General features: G+C 53.0%; 6 protein-coding genes across 6 annotated transcripts; 3 read left to right on the top strand and 3 right to left on the bottom strand.

The window, feature by feature from the left end:
• Positions 1-6630: 6630 nt before the first annotated feature.
• On the bottom strand, positions 6631-8630 carry ISF_08443 (Fructose-2,6-bisphosphatase; the record flags this gene model as incomplete). Its single annotated transcript, XM_018852046.1, has 6 exons — positions 6631-7126; positions 7189-7766; positions 7812-7892; positions 7944-8247; positions 8294-8482; positions 8617-8630. 6 exons carry the CDS (start codon positions 8628-8630, stop codon positions 6631-6633), a joined length of 1662 nt encoding a protein of 553 aa, XP_018700789.1.
• A 986-nt stretch (positions 8631-9616) lies between these two features.
• ISF_08442 (mitochondrial import receptor subunit TOM40) lies at positions 9617-10740 on the top strand (the record flags this gene model as incomplete). Its single annotated transcript, XM_018852045.1, has 2 exons — positions 9617-9925; positions 9991-10740. 2 exons carry the CDS (start codon positions 9617-9619, stop codon positions 10738-10740), a joined length of 1059 nt encoding a protein of 352 aa, XP_018700788.1.
• A 1164-nt stretch (positions 10741-11904) lies between these two features.
• On the bottom strand, positions 11905-14668 carry ISF_08441 (ubiquitin hydrolase family protein; the record flags this gene model as incomplete). Its single annotated transcript, XM_018852044.1, has 5 exons — positions 11905-13133; positions 13188-13917; positions 13981-14358; positions 14421-14513; positions 14585-14668. The coding sequence occupies 5 exons, from the start codon at positions 14666-14668 to the stop codon at positions 11905-11907; spliced, it is 2514 nt and encodes an 837-aa protein (XP_018700787.1).
• A 1423-nt stretch (positions 14669-16091) lies between these two features.
• On the top strand, positions 16092-17312 carry ISF_08440 (Ribosomal protein L5; the record flags this gene model as incomplete). Its single annotated transcript, XM_018852043.1, has 3 exons — positions 16092-16330; positions 16441-17134; positions 17187-17312. The coding sequence occupies 3 exons, from the start codon at positions 16092-16094 to the stop codon at positions 17310-17312; spliced, it is 1059 nt and encodes a 352-aa protein (XP_018700786.1).
• A 259-nt stretch (positions 17313-17571) lies between these two features.
• Positions 17572-18222, bottom strand: ISF_08439 (Nucleotide exchange factor Fes1; the record flags this gene model as incomplete). The annotated part of the gene is made up of 1 exon (XM_018852042.1): positions 17572-18222. One exon carries the CDS (start codon positions 18220-18222, stop codon positions 17572-17574), a length of 651 nt encoding a protein of 216 aa, XP_018700785.1.
• Positions 18223-20742: 2520 nt separating this feature from the next.
• On the top strand, positions 20743-21790 carry ISF_08438 (actin; the record flags this gene model as incomplete). The annotated part of the gene is made up of 2 exons (XM_018852041.1): positions 20743-21510; positions 21560-21790. The coding sequence occupies 2 exons, from the start codon at positions 20743-20745 to the stop codon at positions 21788-21790; spliced, it is 999 nt and encodes a 332-aa protein (XP_018700784.1).
• Between the last annotated feature and the right edge of the window lie 237 nt (positions 21791-22027).

Below are 22027 nucleotides of genomic sequence, written 5' to 3'. Positions count from 1 at the left end.
TGTAACTACCACCTAACCCGACTAACCTCAGGTGCTCAGGTCGGTATCCGTACAGCGGGGACGCTGGCAGCGAGAGTGGGCTTTCGATTGCTTCTACGTAGGTATATGTAATGCTGGGCTGGCAGCTGGACGACTGTTGAATGCGAATGAATGACTGAATGACTGGGACAGGGGCAGCTTCTTGAGCTTCGGATGTTAGTTTAGCTGCTCCGTGGTGCTCATGTGGCCATCTTTGAGACGAGACTTGCCCGGCCCGCGCAAAAGCTCGGCAGGCCCAAGTCAAAACAAGCCCACCTTGACAAGCGCCGCGAGTCGGCCTTATCCTGCTCCCGAAAAGAAACTTGAAAGGAATTCGTGCCCATGGAAGTCCGTCACTTCGTTTCCCATTTTCCGGTATCAAGACATTGACTGAGATGTGCAAGTAAACAGGATCTAATTGGCCACACGTTCTCTTTTTGCTTTTTCTTATATATATGCATGCTATTTCTGTATTTCCTCTCTCTACATTCACTGGTAACCTCCGCCTCCAGTTCTACTTCTAACTTTGCTCCTATCTTCGAATGCTTCTTCAACGACTACTTGGACTTAAGGTCACATATTCTACCTCTTCTCCTTCGTCTTCTCATCATAGATGATAACTCTCTTCGTTTATACTTCATCATTTATCGCTCACCACCCAAATGTCGACCTTGTCTCTCTTTACCCACCCACCATCTTCTTCCAATGAGGCGTTTGCTGACCCTCCGCCCCTGTCTCCGTCGACCCTTGACTTCCCAGCGCAATGGATCAACCTAGGTACGAAGTACAGACAAATTCCAGGTTTGCAGGGATCAGTAACCCGAAAGACATGATCCGACAAATTAATCTGCATTAAGTCGTGCATTTCATAGAATATACAGATTAACCGTACTTGGCATGTACAGTGTCATGCTTGCTGAACCTAACTACTCGATGTATCTTTTCTCGAGACATGTATGGTGGGGCAACCGTTCACATTACAGCGCCATGGCCTCCAACAACATTTGAAATTGGCGCTGTAACCCATGTTTCTAGCGCCAGCGCTCCCTGGAAGAACCACCGGCCCAGCGCCTGTGATGGCTTCGACCAGTTCCTCGTTTGCTCGTTTACAAGCGCCAACTGTCAGCTGCCCATGCAAAGTCGTCAGTCCTCGCTTCTTCTTTTTCTTCAACTTCAACTCCCCATCTCCATCGGACAATGTGCCATCTACTCACTCCCCATGGCACCGTTCCTATCGCGCTTGTTCGACTGGCCCACCTCTCCAACCAAAGAACACTGTCCAGACACTGGCCGGCCAGTTTACCTACATCTTGCCATTCTCACATCCCAACTGTCCATGTTTCTCAGTACTTACAGGCCCCTGCCACCCCTACTCAAGACCAGCATTTATTGACCACCGTTTGCATCTAGGGATCACGCCCTGCATTGTTGCCCGCTCGATCCTTGACATCCTGCTACACCCCGACGCCGCCGCGAAAAACAGGCACATCACAAGGCCTTCAGCTCCCTGGGTGGGGGCCTCACCCGTGGCGCCTCCAATAATGGCACTAGCCTTTGCGCTGATCAAGAGATTTGCGGCGCTGACAACTTGGAGTCTCCCATACGCTGTTACACTAACAGCGTAAAAATACCGCTAACCAGTTGAACCAGCCCAGGCGTTTCTCTGAAGGCTGAACCTGGTCCCTGGCCATCGGCGCCGGCGTCAACGCCATGTTTGTCTGCGTTGTCTCTGGCCCGGCTCTCTGGTCTGTTATAACACTCGACATTGTACTCCGTACGACCTGACCATTCCATTGCCAGGCAGTTTCGTCAAGCACTACTGCTAGCTCACCAACCACATCTGGAACACGGGCCTCAAAAGGATGGACGACCGGCCTTGGATGCACCCGTTCACCTCGCACACGGCGGGAATGGCTGCAGTAACTATGCAAGTTCCCTCGTCGCTCTCTGCAGTCGACAGTCGACAACCCAGCATTCTGCACCTTTTGGCTGCCGCCCCCTCCCACCAACAACAAGGCAACAAGCTAAAACGGGATCTGTCTCTGTGCCTGTCGTGACATCAAGATGCGTCGACAAGGCCTAGGGTTTTCTAACTACTCTCACCAGCATTGGTAATTCATAATCTACAGGCCGCAATATTCTTCTCTTCAGCAATTGTACGAGCGATGCTCTCTAGTTATGTCACTCGGTTGTCCTCACCTCGCAGGTGAAAAGCCAGTGGAGAGAGTTGTCGCCCGCAGAAGATGCATCGGCGGGGCGTGGATACATGTGGTGGAGCTGATGAGATGCTATTTACAAGGCCTGCTGCTCTTCCGTTGGCTCCGTCCGGTTGACCTATGCTTCAGCTGGGTGATTGGGTGGCCTTTTATTGCGAAACCACCACATTGGGACTTGGCTACGCCGTCTGCCGGAGGCATAAGGCCTCGTGCCCTAATCCCGTCTCCACTGCCATGATCCATCTTGCCACCGCCCACGGGCTGGTGGAGCGAGCGACATGTCTGGTTGTGTGCATGGCTTCGCTTCAGGGATGTCCAGAACCTTGTGTGCGAGTCTAGTGTGCTGCAATTGAGCGTGTGCGACGGCTCATGTACTTTGCACCCACCATGCCTGCAAGACGTCTGCGCATCACGAGACACACTGAGTGCATTTAAAACACGTCGACACACGCACTCGCTATCCGCCGTGCTGTTCGGGATTCTGCCCTCATTTTTGGCTGGAACGGACGCTGCGCTTGTCAATGCGCGATACGATTGCCACCCTCAATAGCTGAAGAACCCCCCGACGCATAGCTGTGCAGACCGAGACCAATTGGCACACCAGGTCTTGAGGATTCTCGCGACCTTGCATGGCGTCCGGCTGGTGGTGGGCACAACGGGCGCCGCACCGGTAGTGCTGTGTGGTTGCGTGGACACCAGAGTCTGCAGCCCCTCAACCCCTGCCCTCTGGTCACACTGGGGCTCGACGTCATGCTCCGCCTCTGCCACAGCCAGCGCTTTCCGTTCTGTCTGGGAGTGGAGGGGCAATTTGGATGCTTCCCAGGTCCAAAACAGAGCTCTTGTATCCGTACGTCACCCTAGAGGTAGACGGGGCCAGCGGGTGACTCGAAAGCGCCAGGTACATGGGCGGGTAGTTTCTAAGAGTCCGGCACTCTGGCGCAAGACGGAATTGCCATACACGCGCCTCGCCAGTTACTCTGTTCGTGGAATATGGAGATTCTTGGTTGAGGCAGTGTGGCTGGCGGCACCGGAAACACTAAAACAAAGCCAGACAGAAATTCTCGCTGCAATTCCGGACTAGATGTCGCTGCACCACTCACATTGAATATCGGGGAGGATAAAGGTGGAATGGGAGGTGGTCTCATGACCAGGCCCATGCAGCGCTAAGGCCTGGATTTGACTCTGGAGCTAACTACGAAGAACTACCTAGGACCACTGAACCCATCACCATCTGATCAAAAGAGGTTGCACTGAGGAAGGGAAGAAAGCAGAGCTTCTAGTTATACGATCAAAGCCGAACCTGTCGTCCCTGGTCGCCATTCGCTAGAACCGTCCCAGATTCGCTTCACGGTAGCCAGCTAACTAGCGTCCCATACCGGTGGACCGACCGAGGTCAGCGTCCGTCGACATCACCGTCAACCTCACCAGTTAATAAACCATGACCGGCCATTGATGGTTGCCACCTCCTCCAACGAGCCTGCAATTGTGTCCAATCTGGAGCCAGTGACGCAATGAAAACTTCTGTCGGGTTTCTGCCGGCCTGCGAGTTGCCACCACCATTTCAATTGATGCTTCTTCCTTGGTCGAGACGTGAACGCATCTTTTTAGGCTCGCCTGGAGTTGTCCAAGTCGGCCAGCCTAGCGGCGACTAATAATGGGCCCGCCATGGTACTACCAACCTACCATGTGTTGTTTATTTCCTCCTCCACATGTTTGACGACAGACAGCCAGCCAGAACTGGTTCCTTGTGGTCTGAAAATTGACGACATGGCTTATGCTGATCGTAGCAGCTTCGTGCCAATGGCAAACACCGGCCTACTACAATTAAATCACTCGCGGCTGAGGAAAGTGAGGCAGCTGCCAACAAATGCCTCAACAGACGCAGCATCGTGCAGCAGCGAGAGCGAGGTAGGGGGATGCAGAGAACGCACTAAAAACGAACCTATGTACAACACTAAGCTTCCGAGTTGCTCAATCTCGATTGGCCATGAGCTATTGTGTGTTGCAAAGAGCACCTATCTTGGAGGTCTTGGAGCCTGAGTGGCGTTGGTGAGTTACCGAAATAGCGTGCTTGATATGAGCTCTCGGCTTATACGCAAATGGTTGGTCTGATACGCTACGACCCTGGTATTTGGGATGCATCTTGAAAGAAGGAGCATCAAGAGGGAAAGTAAGGCTAGATGCTCCCTGCATATCATGCTAACACAATGTCATGCCGTCCAGACCATGTTAGTGACGCGTTATGATGAAATGCGCCATTGACATTATTTCTCTTATTCTCTAATCATGAATTGCCTCCACGACTGCAATGCAACGGTACCAATCCCGAGCAAGGAGCCTCGGTGCAGGTACACCCAGCAGCAAGAATGACCCAGACAGAGGCTATCACAAAAGGGGTAATGCAGAGAGCCTCATCTATGGCCCGCCCCCTGGGAATATACCCTGCAGAGGTCCATGTGTCATGCGGCCGGAGAGCGGCCTACATCGTGATACACCCGCTCCAGCCGACTCCATTTGTCAACTCTCTGTGATAAAAGGTGGGCCGACTGGCCGAAATGCAGTTTGACCATGTGAACGATGGTGTACCGACTGGTACATACGAATATGATGCCTGAGCTTCTGTTGCTAACCGTCTCATTTCATCAAGCTGAAATACCTACAGTCCCCACCAATAGTTGCATTGGTAAATGACGATTGATCAAGCTACACTCCAATCATCACCTCTATCGTTTTGCTCTGCCTCACGCCGACCAACCAATCGCTTTGCCACTCTACTGGTATGTATGTACATAAGTTTGTGGTTACTCTGTACATCATTGCAGTGCCAGCCGGACGTCCGACCATGCCGTTGCGGCGGCGCCACCAACAAAGCAGCTGATGAAGCATAAAGCGCAGACCATGCAATCAATAAAGCGCATGCTTTTACGATGAGGCGAAGCGCCTTTGGGCCCCTTGACCATCCACTCAGCGAGGACGACAACGCACCACCCTAACCCATGACACACCCATGACCCCTGCCGCCGTTCCTGATCTTGTGATGCCTCAAGGCTTTTATTAAACGGAGCAAGCCTTGATTCGATGCATAGTTGCGCACAGCCTTGGACCACTTTTCCTAACCTATCTTGGATCCGTTATTTGCGAAGGTTTCGTGAGCCGACTACGGATATGAGATACGTACAATAAACCGGAGGTATGAGCGGAGACACGGGTTGCCGGCAAGCCTCCCTGTCTGCATGTTGACCGAGAGCCCCAACTATCGCTCTTTGCCGACCTCACTCTACCGCTACACGTATTCAAGTCGAGAGTTCCGCCGTCCTGTCATTGCAATATGGTCAATTGGAAGCACCATACAGACGCTACCGTCATTATAAGTTCGAAAGCGTCAATTTTCCGAATCACGAGCAGCTTTCGGGCTTGCCTGCCTTCATGCAAGCTGGGCATCATCGAGCACGCTCTAGAATACCCAGCAACTACGCCATAATTACCAGCATTGGTTCAACTGGGAACTAATCTTAGCTCTGATTCTCTTACACCCCTGCTCCTGACATTACGCTTGCCAGCTCACCTCTCGAACGTGGGTTCTATCCACAGCCATCAAGCCTCACAGAGCCCATCCCATCAAACCCCCCCCCCCCCTACTCTGTGTAACCAATGGCTTTTTTAATCTTTAGAGCCTCAAAACAATGGTCCACATGCGTCCCGTGTGACGAAGAAAAAAAAAGCAGCAGCCTTTTTGCACCGTGCTCACATGGCCTCTTTTTGCCTCTCCGCTGCTGCAGCTCACACCGTGTTCAACCTGCACAGCCGCCGCCTTACATACACGTCTAACCGAATTCAAATATTTTACATGTGTAATCAAGCGGACCCATCTCCCTTTGACGTTTTTTTTTTCTTTAGCTTTTATTTTTGACTCCATTTCCGCCGATTGCTCTGACCGTTTGAAAGAGGAAAAACATCACACGAGCGCCCGAGCGAAGGGTATCTATGTACGTGTCACAGGAAGTGGCGTTTCTCGGGTGTGACTCGGGACCAAAAAAAAACAGCGGTTAGATGGTAAAACCCGAAAAGAGGTTGAGAACAAAGGGGAACGAAAAGGAGGGGCTTGTTGTTGAACGTATGCAGTGTCGGACAAAAGAAGGAATTTCTATCGAAAGGCTAACTGCCGACAGCAAAAGGGCTATGACATAAATTCGTAGAACAAAGTTTGACCTAAAAACAAGAAAGGAGTCGTAAAAGCGTGACCGTCATGTGTGTCTCTGTAATGCGTACTACAGCATTCTTGCCGCCAAAAACAAGAAAAGGAAGGAGGGAATTCTCTTCCTATTCACATGACGGCATAATCCATGACCAATAAATCTCCTCTCCTTCTCCTGTCTTCGCATCGGCGGCTCTCTGGTTAGTCTTCGTCATTGAGCTTGTCTGCGACCGTATCCTTGGACTTGTTGATAACCCTCTCCGGGGGTCTCTCCAAGGGCGCTGTCGACTCAGCAGAGCCCAAGATCGTCCCCATCGCCGCTCCCGCCAGGGGCGTCATCTGGCCGCTCGCCGGCTGGCTGGCTGGGCGACTGGCCGGACCGCTGGGGGGCACGCTGCTACCGGCGGCGAGCAGGCCCAAGCCGCTGGGCGAGCCCAGGATCGCCTCCGGGTCGAGGCCGGGGATGTGGATACGACGAGCCTCGTTCTGGTACGCTGCGGGGATGATCTCGATTATCTCGTCGCGCGGGAAGCGCAGCGCGGGGATCTCGACGGTCGAGCAGTGCATCAGGTAGGCGTAGAGCACACGCAGGACGGACTCGTGGGCGATGATGAGCAGATCGTTTTGCTCCCTCTCCAGCTCGAGGATAATGGGCTCAAGACGCACAGCGAGGTCGTGATATGACTGGCGAAGCAGCCTGTTAGCGCTTGTTGTAACTGGAGTGGTATAGGTAGGGGACTTGCCTCTGCGCGGGGATACCGATGATGATATGGATCTACTTCATGTTTCTCGACTTCTTCGGGGTATAGTTGCCGAATGACGCGCTCCGACAGTTTCTCGCAAATGCCAGGGTTGAGCTGGCTCATCTGTGACCTTTGCCGAACTTTGTAATTCATCTCCCTCAGAGGGTCTGCGGTCTGAATGGTGCGTAGGCGGGTTGAAGTCCACACTGTCAATGGCGGCAGCGATGCTGCACTCTCACCCGTCTCGGCATGTTCCTGTTCGCGGTGCTTGAGTATGGTCTCCGTCATCCTCTTTGCGTAGGCCCGGCCGGCATCTGACAGGGGACCATCTACCCGGAGTGAGTCTTCGTCCGTGGTAGTGCCTGCGCGGACAAAGAATGTCTTACGAGCCTTGATGTGGAGGTTTGTCAGATAGAAAACGATTCTGTGGGAGAGGTAGCTGAAGTTGACGTTGTTGTAAAAGAACTTTTCGCCGGCGTTGATCATTTTAATGTAGTTAAGTTCTTCCTCAGCCATGGTTTCAAACACGGGAATGCGAACTTCGATTCGCTTCAGATAGAGCTTGGCAGCTTCGTCGGGGTCCATTCCAGCAAACTTTAACATGTCAGTCTAGCCAAATTACATGATAACGGCACCTACATCTGGCGAGGAAATCTTGACGTTTCTGGCGTTCTCCCGGAGGATTCGCTCGTCATCAACATAGGATTCGATGAAGAGGGTCTAGGGTTGTTAGCAACTTTACCCTTCTCTCATTTATCACTCCTGGCTTACTTGAACATCATGCTTGGCCAGTTCTTTTGCCAAGGAGCGGCGACCGCTTGCCGTCGGGTTCACAGCATCGTATATGGCAACCTGCCCGTTTTCGTGGTTGAGCCAGCCGTAGATATCCTCGCGACACTTTTTCAATATTTTTTGGCGGAGGATGACCGACTCTGGAGAGGCGTCGGGGAAAAAGTAGTCTTTCGGAACTGCGCTTTCAGGGCCGATGGTAGCTCGTCGATAGTCGCCCAAGTGGAAGATACGCGTCTTGACACCTAGCCACCCAAGATATCTAGCTAGCGACACACAGACGTGGCTGTGATGGTCAGTAATGAAAGGTGACCCGGTAGCGGATTACTTACGTCTTTCCCCTCGCAGGAGGCCCAACCATGACAATGGCTATCCGGCCCGAGTGGAACAGTCGACCGGACATGGTGCTGTAAAGCTGGGCCGGAGCCATGCTAGAGTCTTCGGTCACATCGTGGATGCCGTCAATGAAAGTTGAGCTCTTTCGACGGTACCGAGGCGCATTTGCCGCAATTTCGGCCGTTCTGGTGCTGTTAGCTTGCGTTCGTTGTGGTTTCCGGGCTGCGGCACCCGACACGCGAGTTGCTCCGACAGCTGTGACGCCGCGGGGTAGGGATGTGGCCGCCTAGCTAGCTGCTTGTAAATCGTTCAGACTTACAGCAATGTATCCATTGTTGATAGGAGCTGCTCCTGCTGGTTTCAATGGCGGATTGTTGCCCTAACAATGGTAGGCTTGGTTTACCGCCACTGTCGCACCGCCAAAACGCAACGGCTTTGAGTTGTCACGTTGGTGGGGTGTGATGACAACAGCTTATCGGCACATGCAGTAGTCCCGTCTTGGCCGGAAGACGCGAGGTACGGGCACCAGAGACTTGAAATATCTGCCTTGAGAAATGACGGAACACGAGAGTTTGGACTTTCCTGACCAACGGGGAGTTGACAACGTCACAGGACCAAAGACCGCTGTTTGCTCGGCTATCCAGGGTAATTGCTCTGCTGCATGGCGTGCAGCCAGGATCTCGGCTTGGGTAGATTTTGGCGGGGCAGATCATTAGGTAAGCGACTTGGCAAGAACAAGCTGTTGCATTGACAGTCGCGGTGGGAGCCTGGCAGAGCCAATTGGTGCTGGAGATAATGGCATGCCATACAAAACCAGAATTTACTACTTAGGTAATAAAGCTTCTATCTTGTTTCTTTCTCCCGAGTTCCGAGTCTTTAGAGTCACTTTCCATCAGCAGCACGTGCCCAGCCACAAGGCCAACGCCCGGAGCGGAACATTCTGGATTCCGGGCCTCAAACTACTCATCCACAGTGTGGCTGGCCGTCATCAGCTCTAGCGCCACCTTACTCGCAACCACCAAAGGGGACCGACTGCGTGCCTATTGGAGCCTCTGAAAATTATTCTCCTGCTCGCTCCTGCCATCCCTAACTCATCCGAGCTTCGCCCATCCGCCCCTTCGACCATCCGGCGTTTACGGCAACCAAAAGGTCTATCTTTCTGATTAACATTCTCGCGACCTAGGCTTGTGGACTGTATTTTTACTCTTCGCTAGCGTGCATTGATTTATCCTACTGGTTCTCCGTCGCCTCTACTCCCGTATTCCCCTTGTCAGTCATCGTCGCTCCCGCGTCGCCGCAACACCAACCCACCAGTCACAATGGCCGCCGCAGTCGAATCGCTGCGCTCAATTCTCTTCGCCAACCCCATCGCGCTCACCATTGGCGATGCCCTCAACTCCTTCTCAGAGCGCCGCGCCAAGCTTGGCCTAGCCAACCCCGGCACGATAGAGCACCTGAGCAAGGAGGTCCAGCGCGATGTCTTCCTCACCAACCACATGTTCACCGGCATCCGCGCCGACCTCACCAAGGCCTTCAGCATGTCCCCGCTGTTCCAGGTGTCGCATGGGTTCGCCATGGGCGAGAAGCTCAATCCCTACACTTTCGCCGCCATGTACGGTACCTCCAATGTATGTTGACAGTTGACACTGATCGCTCCCCTACCTTGCGCCTTAATACTCACGCCTATACCTAGGTCTTCTGTCAAGCCAACGTCGACAACGAGGGTTCCGTTTCTGGTCGCTTTAACCTCCGATGGACGGACAAGCTCATCTCCAAGGTCCAGGCCTCGATGTCTCCCGATAACCAGGACATGGCCCAGTTTGAGCACGAATATATGGGCAACGACTTTAGCGCCAACCTCAAGATGCTCAACCCTTCTTTCCTCCAGGGCGGCATGACTGGCATCTTCATTGGCAGCTACCTACAGTCTGTTACCCCCAAGCTCGCTCTCGGTCTCGAGACCGTTTGGCAGCGCCCCTCCCTGAGCCAAGGTCCCGAAACCGCCGTCTCTTACTGCGCCAGATACAAGGCTGAGGATTGGGTTGCGACTGCTCAGCTCCAGGCTGCTATGGGTACTCTCAACACCTCTTTCTGGAAGAAGATCTCCGAGCGCGTCCAGGCTGGTGTTGATCTGACACTTGGTCTCGTGCCTTCAGCCGGCATGATGGGCGGTGGTCTTCAGAAGGAGGGCGTGACCTCTGTTGGTCTCAAGTACGACTTCCGCATGTCTACTTTCCGCGCGCAGGCCGACTCCAACGGCAAGCTGAGCTGCCTGCTCGAGAAGCGCGTTGCCCCTCCTGTCATGATGACCTTTGCTGCCGACATTGACCACTTCACGCAACAAGCCAAACTCGGCCTCGCTGTGTCCATCGAGGCCGCTCCCGAGGAGCTCCAGGACCAGCAGGAGGCTCTCACTCAGAATGCTCCTAACATTCCTTTTTAAACGGATGTTGTCTCCCATGGTAGTCCTCCCTAGCGCAACGATCCCTCGACTCTAAAGAACACGAGACGACGAACCTACAAATTCGAAAAAGCCGTGAGAGAGGCGAGGCCTGCCCATCCTCCACCCGTTGTCTTACTACCCTCTCCCATCGCAATGTGCTTTCAGTAACGAATTATGGCTCGCCTTTTTCTAATGCTTCAGGCACCTGCACATGGACGTTTCATCATCTTTAAAATAGACTTGGGCGGCGCGGGGATCTCCATCTGTTACATGGCCAGGCTCGGCAAATTCCCTGCCCAGCCTCTGTACATTAAACTCCTCTTTTCTTTTATTTCTTTTTGTTCCCATTGTTCTTCCTCGGCTGTGGAAGAACCAAAAAGGTCCGAGTGGTGGAAGAGAATGGCATTTTTGTTGGCATATATTTTGGGCTGTTTCTTTTCGATATGGAAAGATATATGATTCGATGTACTGATAGGAGCTGGCATCGAGTAGTGTACAAGAAAAAACACATGGACGGAGCACATGTGGAGTGGAAGAACGTGACAAAGGCTGCTGGTTGAAGAGGAAAGTGCCACAAAACGCAAGAAAAAAAATCATAGAAAGATTCAATGAATATGTTAATAACCAAGACTTCTTGACCTCTTCGGACGAGCCTGTCGGATATTCCCCCAAAATTAGACACTTGTCAAGCCTCGACGCGGTGAGCCAAGGACGCCCGACAACGTATAGACATTTCGAAGAGCTAGAGAAGGCAGCAAAACGATGGTAAAGTTAGGGCCTTCGCTACGTCCTAATTTATGCGGAAAACAGTATATGTATAGGAGGCGTGTAGCTGAAAAATTGCAATAAAGTATACGGATGCTAGGGATGTAGATGAAGTGGCAGTGTGACTTGACCAGAGGATGGAATAAGATATAAATCCAATAGGTTATCGTGTTGCCTTAGGCAAGGTTTTGTTGTATCCAAATGATGTAGGAATGGTGTGGCTAGGAAGAGAAACAAAAAAAAAGGCGGCAATGCTCTAAGAAAACCCAAGCCCTTACGTCTGCGTGGTATATATCTGGAAAGAAAAGCAGAAAACCTCCTCTATAAAGATGAACCTTGCCATGCAAAATACCACCAAATCGCATCGTGGTTCATCGTTCCTCATCATCTTCCCGAAAGCTACATCAAAAGGCATTCTCGATCCGGCTGAGAGCTGTCCTTTTGCTTGCTAGGCTTGGGAGTCTTTTCTCGCGACTTGCTCTTGCGCCTCTGCTTGCTGCGCTTTGATTCCGGCTCCACGGCCGTCGTGGCAGTGGCGGCCGTGGAAGTGTTGGCAGTGGAGGGTGGTTGTTGGCCCTCGGCGCTGCGGAAGACTTCGAAGCTGGCATTTCTTGGCGACGGGGATCCTAAAGGAGTCGACCCTCTTTCCTCACCGTTTTCAGCATTAGGCAAAACTTCCCTATTCTGCTTTATGAGACCACCAAGACGAGTAATCGACAAACTAATGCGTCCCTCGCCAGACTGGCTACTAGGCCGGCTCTGGCGACCTAGAGTGAAACGTGACGCGGCTCGCGAGAGACGGGGCGTCTTGATATCGCTTGGTGAAATTATTGGAGAATTAGCCTCTGGCGTACGAGTCGGCGTAATGATAGGCGTAGTGATGGAGGATAGGGTGAAGTTGGCGCTATCGCGGCGAGAATCTGTAGGCACCGAGCCAGAAACCGACGGTCGCGCTGACCTAACTGTTCCCGTAGGCCTCTCGTCGTCCATTGATAGGCGGATGCTGGGAGGCTTGCTCGGAATGGATGGGCCGCCATCGGTGGCCCGAGAAGTCTGTATTTCAAGGCTCGTCTTAGATTCTTGGTAGGATGGCGGGCCGGTGGCAGTGCCGTCTGTTGAAGGGCAAGCTACTTCCACCATGGGCACAATCTGGTAGAAAAGAAGGTACGGCATCTCCTCAGCGAGGGACTTCTTGATGTTGTCGACAACTGTGACACGAGGCTCTTCGAGATCATCAAATTTGACCCATTGAGCCTCTTCATAATCCGGGGGCGGATCGAAGCTATGGCGTCTATTCGAGGTCAGAAGTTTCGGCGCGGCTCTCGCAAAGGCAATGTAGTGTCCGCTTTGCAGGGTATCACCGCGATGGCAGATGACTGATTGCAGCACAAGCTTGAAGTCCGATGTCAATAGGGAATCATCAGGGTTCGTATTGGGGCCGTCGGCGAGCATGAAGTGTGGCAGACGGAGGCTGTCGGGAATGTCGATGTAGGTGTTGTGTCTTTGTGGCTGCCCAGTGGATGTCATGGCATAACGTTTTAGACATATGCCAACAACAGGCCGCTGTTCGAAATTGAGCACAACTTCAGAGTTACTGCGAGGTTCATTTGCTCGAACCGCATGCCAAGCTGTAAAGATTAGCCTTGTTCGGACTATACTTATTGGTGATGCTGGGAACTTACGGATAAGTCGAAAGAATTGCCAGGCAGGTATCGTTACAGCCTTCACTACCATAGAGCCTTTTCGACTGATCTTACGAGCCTCTTCCACATTTGTGTCTGTCGGCCTTCCCTCCTCATCGATAACAACCCTTCGAATGAGGCTTCCGGATCTATTTCTCAAAGAGAGCCGCTTTGGTATTGCGGGCGCCTCAAATTTAGGTGTTGCATCAAGAGATACACCCGTGGAGGTAGCCGGCCGCTCAAGAGCGGGAAAGTCGCTTGCCACTGACGATTGGCTAGAGAACGGGTGTAGAGGCGACATGTCTAAAGGAGAGGCACTGAAGGTTGTCGAGTCATCATTGTACTCCTCACCTCGAACAAGCCGCAGCGTCTTTTGGTGTAAAAGAGTAGGGGTGTGGGGTTCTTTGTCATTCGAAGAAGATTTTTTGGCCTCTTCGCTGTCCCGCAACACGTCGACTTGCGCGTTGAAGTATTCTTCAAGGCAGTCTTCAAGCCTGATGCTTTTCCCATCTTGATTTGGGGGGACAGCTAGGTTCAGCAATCGTTCGTAGACGACCTTGTGGTCTTCTTTATCCTTTCTCCCTTGATGGAAAAGGTCGACTTGAAGGGATAATAGTGGAAGCTGGAGAGTCTCTGTGAGAAAAGCGAATGCTTCGGATGTGTCTTGTTGTTCCAGTAGACGGGCGTCTGGCCAGCCACTGTCGCCCATCGCTTCTTGAATTAAACGTGTCTGCTTGATTATTAGCATGATTTTGTGCGCCTAGGTTAATGCATCATGTACGTGACTGCATACCAGATCAACTTTGACGAGTTTTCCAGAACGAAGCAAATTCACCCATACGCGCAACAGGTTGACAAGCTTGGCCTTTGTATCACCGGCCGGGAATTCTGTTTTGAGCATACACTCAAAAGCGTCCATCTTGCAAAACATGGAGAAGAGGAGAGCGTCGAGATAGCAAGTAACGCCGCCCCGATTCTCGGCGCCGAGCATCTGCACATGACGATTGTATGGAACAATGGTACCGGCAACAGACTTCTGTTCGATGCTTATAAATTCGGCCGTCTGCTTCGCACCGCCATTGACGAATGCGGTACCCAGGATATCTTTGATATGTTCATTGCTGACGTTGGTAATATTGAGCTCGTCGAGGTGGCGGCGTATCTCCTCAACCTAGAGCAGGTTAGAGGGGTGCGTTTCTAGAGGCTTTTAGGAAAGATATTGCAGGTGTTTACCTTGAAATCTTCTTCATCCTTGTCGGCTGTATCCTTGGACTTGGCGTCGCGGCCGAATAAAGCAAAGAAAGCCTCGGTCGAGCGAGGTCGGCTCTGGGAAAGAGAGAGGCTTAGTATGAAGGCAAGCCGATTAGGGCGAAAAAAAAAAGGGATAGCGAGCGTACTTTTGAAGGCGGCGCCGACTTGCTCCTGTTGTGTGAGTGATTCTTGTCCCGAAGGCTCAAGAACTTGCGCGGAAACTCCTTCATGCTCGGTATGGACTCGACTTGTGGAGTTGTCGAGGAGCAGGAAGCGGGTGGTCGCGATGTGCAATGCCTCGCAGGTTTTAGCGAGGCAGCCAGAGATGATCAATAGTCATGATACTAGAGACGCGAACCAGTACGACTTGTTGACATGGGCCTAGGTGAGCAAAGCCGTCGACGGCGCGATTCGATGCGGGACGGTTCGGTGGTAGAGGAGCACTTGCTGGCTAAGGTTCGCGCGCGCTTTTAGGACAACTGGCTGGGGATGAGTTCGGCCTAGCGAGATTAGAGTTTGAATAGTGAGAGAAAGATACAGCGAAGTTCGAGGCGAGCCGGACAGGAAGCAATGTTGGCCGGGTATAGAATGGGAGCGAGCTTGTTGTCATCGCGAGGTTTCAAGGGACCTGCCAACATAGTATGGAGCCAAGCCTGGGCAAGGTGAGGCAAGTAGCAGGTGGGGTTGCGCTGATGGGTTTGTGGGCTGGGTGTTGCAACAGGTTCACCCACGTTATTATTTATAGTAGGTGGCGGGGTCGATCTTTTTCAGGGAGTTGTTTGGCCAAGGCAATGATTATCAATTAAATTTATATTTTGTGCTTGGACGGTGTAACAAAAAATGGCTGGGTCGGGCACCTGACCTTGTTCATTGTCCATCGATTTGCCTACTACCTACCTATGTACATACGTACAATAAGAGCCAGTGTGGCTAATAATACAGTGTTAGCAGGCCGCCGCCACAGCCTAACATTTAACCTGATACCTCCGGCTGTCGGCTTTTTACCCTATGGCACTCTCACCTGATCGCCAGAGAGGGCGGTAGTGAGTTGCAGAATAGTCACCTGCATTTAGATATGCAGAAGCCGTGTTGTCATACAGTTCAATAGTCGGACGAGTGCGGTGGTGCTGAAGCAGTGTTGCCTGGCTTGACTGGCACCGGTGAGCTTTGGCCGCGTCAGTAGCTTACGCCGACGAATAGGCAGTCATGTTAACTGCATCCAGGCAGATTTATTTGGGAGCCTCCTGCACAATATTTTTTGTAACTCCTAGATATTGTTCAGCCACTGGTTGAGCTACTGCAGTTGAGTAGGTAGCCAAGCACAAGCTTACATTAGACTCGTCACCCTTGGCGAAGGTTGTGGCATACTGACTTTGAAAAATTATCGTCTCATGTTCAAATTTGTAAAATAAACAAATTTACATGAAAGTAGCGAAAATACCACCTCTCGGTAAACCTAAACCACTTTGGCTACCTACGGAAGGCCAGCTTCCTAAGGTCAGGTCTTTTGCACCGCCACAACTTATGTGGCTGAACATACACTAGCCACATCTAGCATTCTCGTAAATTTGCAGGCATGATGAACAAGCACACGAGACAGCACATCTCCGTTGCGACGCCCTATTCACAAACCGACCTTTATCGATTGTCGCTATGGCTGGCGCCCGCGAAGGAATGCGCGCGCTTAGAGCTGTAAGCGGCAGGCAATTGAGTAGGCAGGTCGCCCAGCCCTGCGCTCGCCGCTTTGCGTCCTCGGCGACTTCCCAGAACCCCTTGGCAGGCATTGAAGAGTCGACATCGTTTTCCACGCCAGGGCCCGACGAGGACGCCGTAAAGGCGTTCAAAGAGACCAAGGCTAATAACAAGCGAGACAAGCAATTGCCCGGCAGTCGGTGAGTCAGATGTTTTCACCTGATGCTTACGCAAAGACCCCCGATCGTTTTGCATGGCATCAGCGACGCTCTTATTTTCCAGACACGCTGTTTCTAACATTGCCATGCAGCTATCAATTTCATCCCCCCAAGTACAACCGAGGACCTCTCCATCCGATACAGTCGCCGCCATCGTCCGACCCAACGGCGCGTGACTTCGTTCCCGGGCCGTTCAACCTGCCGCGCCTCAAGCACACCTACGACAGCACGATCGCGCCGGACCTGATGACACTCACCTACACGCACAAGCCGCTCGGCTACGAGACGCCCGAGTCGACCAAGGGCCAGCTGCGTGAGTGGGACGGCTCGTCGCCGTACCACAAGAACCGTCCGCGACGCGGCCCACGCGGTGGCCAGTCGGGCCGCCTCGGCCTCGTCGAGAAGGAGATGAGCTGGCACAACCTGCCCGAGATCGTCGCCGTCACCGTCAACTCGTACGCGCCCGAGGCCGCTGACAACAAGGAGTACCTGGACGTTGCCCGCGCCGTGGTGCAGGCCATCACCGGCGAGTTCTCCGAGGTCACGCGCACCCGCTCCAACGTCATCCACTGGGGCGTCCGCAAGGGTCAGAAGACGGGCGCCAAGGTGACGCTGCGTGGCGGCGCCGCGTACGAGTTTGTGGACAAGCTGGTGACGCTGGTGCTGCCCAAGATCAAGGAATGGCCCGGCGTCAAGGGCAGCTCGGGCGATCGCGCGGGCAACCTGGGCTTAGGCCTGAGCCCCGAGTACATGTCCTACTTTCCCGAGCTCGAGTACAACTTTGATGTATGTTTAGTGCCCAGTCCATGCACTGTATTGAATACTGACTTTTTTCTAGATGTACCCACCGCATCTCATGCCAGGCTGCGACATCATTATCCAGACGACCGGTACATCAGACAGACAAGGACGTCTTTTGCTGGAAGCTTTGGGGTTCCCATTCTACGGCAAGGTTACGTACTAAATTTTATGTGAAGAGTATTCCAAAAAGATGAAGAAGACGAAGACGAATGCTTTCTGTCACTGGCATAGACATATCCCATGTACCAACATTTGTATGTATCAACAAAACTAGATTTTTGAAAAGTGATTCCGCATCTGTAAACCATGTGAATGAGCCCCTGCATTGAATTCTATAAGATAATCATCAAAATCAACGCCCCAACACCGTATTTTCATGCTAGTGTCCGCCGTAAAACTTTCATCTTGCTCATTGTGCTGCCCTACGCAGAAGCCTTGGCCTTTTCACGCAGCGGTGTGATGATGGTATCCACGGCCTCCATATCCGTCGCGTCCACCTTCTCTGCCGCGTGGCCCGCAGCCACGAGCTCCGCGACCGCAGCGTCGAGCGCGGGCTGGTAGTTCCTGATCGCCGAGCTGAGCGCGTACACGGCCTTGCGCCGCACGCCCTCCGGCTCGCCCTCGCGCGTCGCCAGCGCGACCAGCGGCTCGACGCCGCCGGCCGCGAGCAGGCGCTCCTGCGTGCGCGTGTTGTTCTGGACGGCGGTTCCGACGCACCACGCGGCCATGGTGCGCACCTCGGCGTCGTCGCTGGCGAGCTGCGCGAGCAGCGGCGTCCACAGGCCCAGGTTGGCCATGTTGTTGGCGTTGTCGAGCGACTCGATCAGCTGCTCAAAGTTGTCAAAGGCGATCAGCTTGTTCTCGAGCGTCACGTCCGCGGCGGTGATGATCTCCATCGACGCCTTCATGAGGTCCGCCTCGGACGGGCCCCCCATGAGCGCCGCCATGACGTCGGGGGTGAGGTTCGAGGCTGGCGCCGCGGCGCCGTTGGTGGCGGCAGAAGCATCGGGGGCGCCGTTTGGCGAGTTTTCGATGCTCCAGCGGAGGAGGTCGTTGAGACGCTTGTCACCCATTGCGATAGGAGATTGATTTTTCTTGGAGGGGTTGATTGAAGGTGCGGAGGCGGAGTCGTTGCGATTTCGGTCTGCGGCTCGTTATGAAGTGGAAAATTGCTCCCGGTGCGGATTATGAGTTCAACAAATAGATTAACAGGAGGAATAGTAAAATGGAAAGTAGGGAAAAAATTGACAGAGCGAGGCTCATAAAAGGAAGTTTTGACGTAAAGTTGGTGTGTGCATCCCCAGGTCGTCGAAGCTCCGCCAACCTTCTCGAATGTTCATGAGACGCTAGCTGAATTTGGGCTAGTCTGTTGGGTGTACATGAAAGAAGGGCGAAGCCGTCTTTCATAGTTACTAAACAAACGTTGGAAATATTTAAAGAGATAAAGAAGAGAAAGAAATTTCCTTTTATTTCCTTCTTATTTGCTGTAGCAATTAGCTTCACGTTTGGGGTCAAGAGCGCCGAGTATTTGGGATACCTGCATCTGCATCAACTAGCAGACAGGCCGACAGTGTTTGCTGGTTCTGCTGGCAATTCAGAGTATCAGTAATTATACTTCACTACTTGAAACGGAGCTCACAAAGCTAGAAGTGGCGTTACAGGCTCGATGGAATGCGGTCTGGGATGTTACATAGATAGATCCGTGAGAAATGCTAATAGGCTTTCACTTCGGCCAAGAACCCCGCCTTGTAGAAACATGTTGGCTTGCGTGTCAGAGGCGAGGAATTGGGCCGGAGTGGGTTGGGATGACGACGTCAGGTTACGCCACGGAGCCTCGGAGGGTGAGATGTTAATGTTGCATAAGTGAAGATGGTTGGATGTTGGTGGTGTGTATTTTTAGCAGCGTTTTAGGCGACATTCTGGGCGAAGGTTGAGACATGGCGGCGTCTTTGGAGGGGTCATGGATGCAAGGGACTCTCTGACGATTCCCGCAGACTTGATGATACAGAGTTGCAAGGCATATGAATGGAGATTGATGGCCTCCTGCTTGATGACGACATTAGTGGACGACAACCCGTTACAGCCGCTGGTGAGAGGGTAAGACGGTCGTGAAGGATGACAAGTTAGGCGTCTCTGGGCGGCGTGGCTCAGCAGTGGCAAAGCCACAGGGTAGCCTTGGGTTCCACAAAACAGAGGCTCTGAGCGAATTAGGGGCTAAGAAGTGCTGTACTTAGGAGGATGTTGAAGATAGTCCAGAGAGCCTCACCCATGGGGCGTTGTAGGTGTTTGACTGGCTAAACTGCGTCGCACGGGTGTAGAGAGCTGGCTGAATTTTTCACTTTTTCTTGTGATTTGAGGCACCCCCAACGGCAGAAGTAGTACTGTCAGTGGCAGCAACCCTCCTTGGCCTTGGGCACATGGTGGCCGGTCGGGTTACCCCCGCCCACAACTATTTTTTCGTTGGCGCTTGTTTTTGGGACTGGCTGCCCGCCACCACCCACCCAGCTCGTACTGCTGGCTTCTGGCTGGCCTCTCTCTTGCTCGTTGCTTGTTGCTTCATGTACCGCCCCGCCCAAGCAAGGCAGCGGAGATACTTGACTCCTTTCCCTTGGCCCCTCTTCCTCCACACCTTCCTGCCTCTGCCTTTCGCTCTTGTTCCCTCTACAAAAACATTCAATTCCCACTCCATCCTCCTTCTCCCCCGTTTCCGAGTCTTGTCCCCTTTGGCTCAATCTCCATCTCCTCAACCGTTACATCTAGCTCTCGAGGTCCTCCTTGTCCCTTGAGCACTTCTTCTTGTCGAATCCCTCCGACTTTTTTTTCCTCACAAATCTAATCTCGCAACCATGGAGGGTACGTTGCCGCTGCCTTTGTCACCTCGCCGCCGCGTTTACGCAATCCCGCCCCTCCCTGCGGTGCATGCTGCTGCTGCTCCCGCCACCTGCGATGCCATTGACTCTGGAACCTCTCGAATCAATCGCTGACTTGTCTTTTCGTTTTTATAGAAGAAGTTGCTGCCCTCGTCATTGACAATGGGTAAGCTCAATCCCCCCACCGCCTCACCGACATGTTCGCCAGCCTGAGCCCCCTTACCCCTCCTGGTCCGATCAGCTTGTCGACAAAGCTATCCCTGTCCGCCCGCGCCGACACCACGCGCCCCTTTCGTTTGGCCGACGCAGCTGGGGAATACTCATCGGGCTCGGCAGAGCGATGGAGGTTTTTTCAATTCCCTTATCACCTACTGACCAGCGCTGCAGTTCCGGTATGTGCAAGGCCGGTTTCGCCGGTGATGATGCGCCCCGAGCTGTTTTCCGTAAGTACCCCACTTTAGCTCCTATCGCCAGCTTGCACGCTTTGGCCCTACGGCCAAACGCCCACCCAATGGATGGCGATGCTTTACCCCCAAAACTTGAGTCCTTGCTAAGTCGCGACTCCAGCTTCCATCGTCGGCCGTCCGCGTCATCATGGGTAAGTCTTGACCGAAAACAACGAGAAGCGCTGGGAGATTTTGCGCCTTTGCGCCCATTCGCCACTCCCAACGTCAGCTCCAACGCCAACGCCAACGCCAACATCTAACGCCATTTCGCAGTATCATGATCGGTATGGGTCAGAAGGACTCCTACGTCGGTGACGAGGCTCAGTCCAAGCGTGGTATTCTTACCCTCCGCTACCCTATTGAGCACGGTGTCGTCACCAACTGGGACGACATGGAGAAGATTTGGCACCACACTTTCTACAACGAACTCCGTGTCGCTCCTGAGGAGCACCCCGTCCTCCTGACTGAGGCTCCTATCAACCCCAAGTCCAACCGTGAGAAGATGACCCAGATTGTCTTTGAGACCTTCAACGCCCCCGCCTTCTACGTCTCTATTCAGGCCGTCCTCTCCCTCTACGCCTCTGGTCGTACCACTGGTATCGTCCTCGACTCCGGTGATGGTGTCACCCACGTTGTCCCTATCTACGAGGGTTTCGCTCTTCCCCACGCTATTGCCCGTGTTGATATGGCTGGCCGTGATCTTACCGACTACCTCATGAAGATCCTGGCTGAGCGTGGTTACGCCTTCTCCACGACCGCCGAGCGTGAAATCGTCCGTGATATCAAGGAGAAGCTTTGCTACGTCGCTCTTGACTTTGAGCAGGAGATCCAGACTGCTGCGCAGAGCTCGTCCCTCGAGAAGTCGTACGAGCTTCCCGACGGTCAGGTCATCACCATTGGCAACGAGCGTTTCCGTACCCCCGAGGCTCTCTTCCAGCCCTCCGTCCTCGGTCTCGAGTCTGGCGGTATCCACTCCACCACCTTCAACTCGATCATCAAGTGCGACGTCGATGTCCGCAAGGATCTCTACGGCAACATTGTCATGGTATGTGTGGAAACATGATCTGCCCTCGCTTCGTTGCTAACTCTTGTAGTCTGGTGGCACTACTATGTACCCTGGTCTTGCCGACCGTATGCAGAAGGAGATCACCACTCTTGCTCCTTCTTCCATGAAGGTCAAGATCATCGCTCCTCCCGAGCGCAAGTACTCCGTCTGGATCGGTGGTTCCATTCTCGCCTCCCTGTCCACCTTCCAGCAAATGTGGATCTCCAAGCAGGAGTACGACGAGAGCGGCCCCTCCATCGTCCACCGCAAGTGCTTCTAAGGTGAGTTTTTACTAATACGGCGTGGTTGAATTTTTGCCTGACGCGTCAGTAGCGAAGGAGTAACGAAAGAAGGATCCCGTGCCCTCAGATACTGGCAAAGATTGCGAAGGTGGCGAACGGCGCAAAGTATTGTCAGCCCCGTGTGTTCCACCGTCGTCTATGACATTTGCAGCATGCTTTTGACAGGATGCAGGAGGCTGGGTGTTGGTTCTTTGAGGGTAATGGTCGTGTGATGT

The sequence above is a fragment of the Cordyceps fumosorosea genome, assembly GCF_001636725.1.
Source record: "Cordyceps fumosorosea ARSEF 2679 chromosome Unknown scaffold_30, whole genome shotgun sequence".
Classification (NCBI taxonomy): domain Eukaryota; kingdom Fungi; phylum Ascomycota; class Sordariomycetes; order Hypocreales; family Cordycipitaceae; genus Cordyceps; species Cordyceps fumosorosea.
This window is presented reverse-complemented; position numbering and strand designations above follow the sequence as displayed.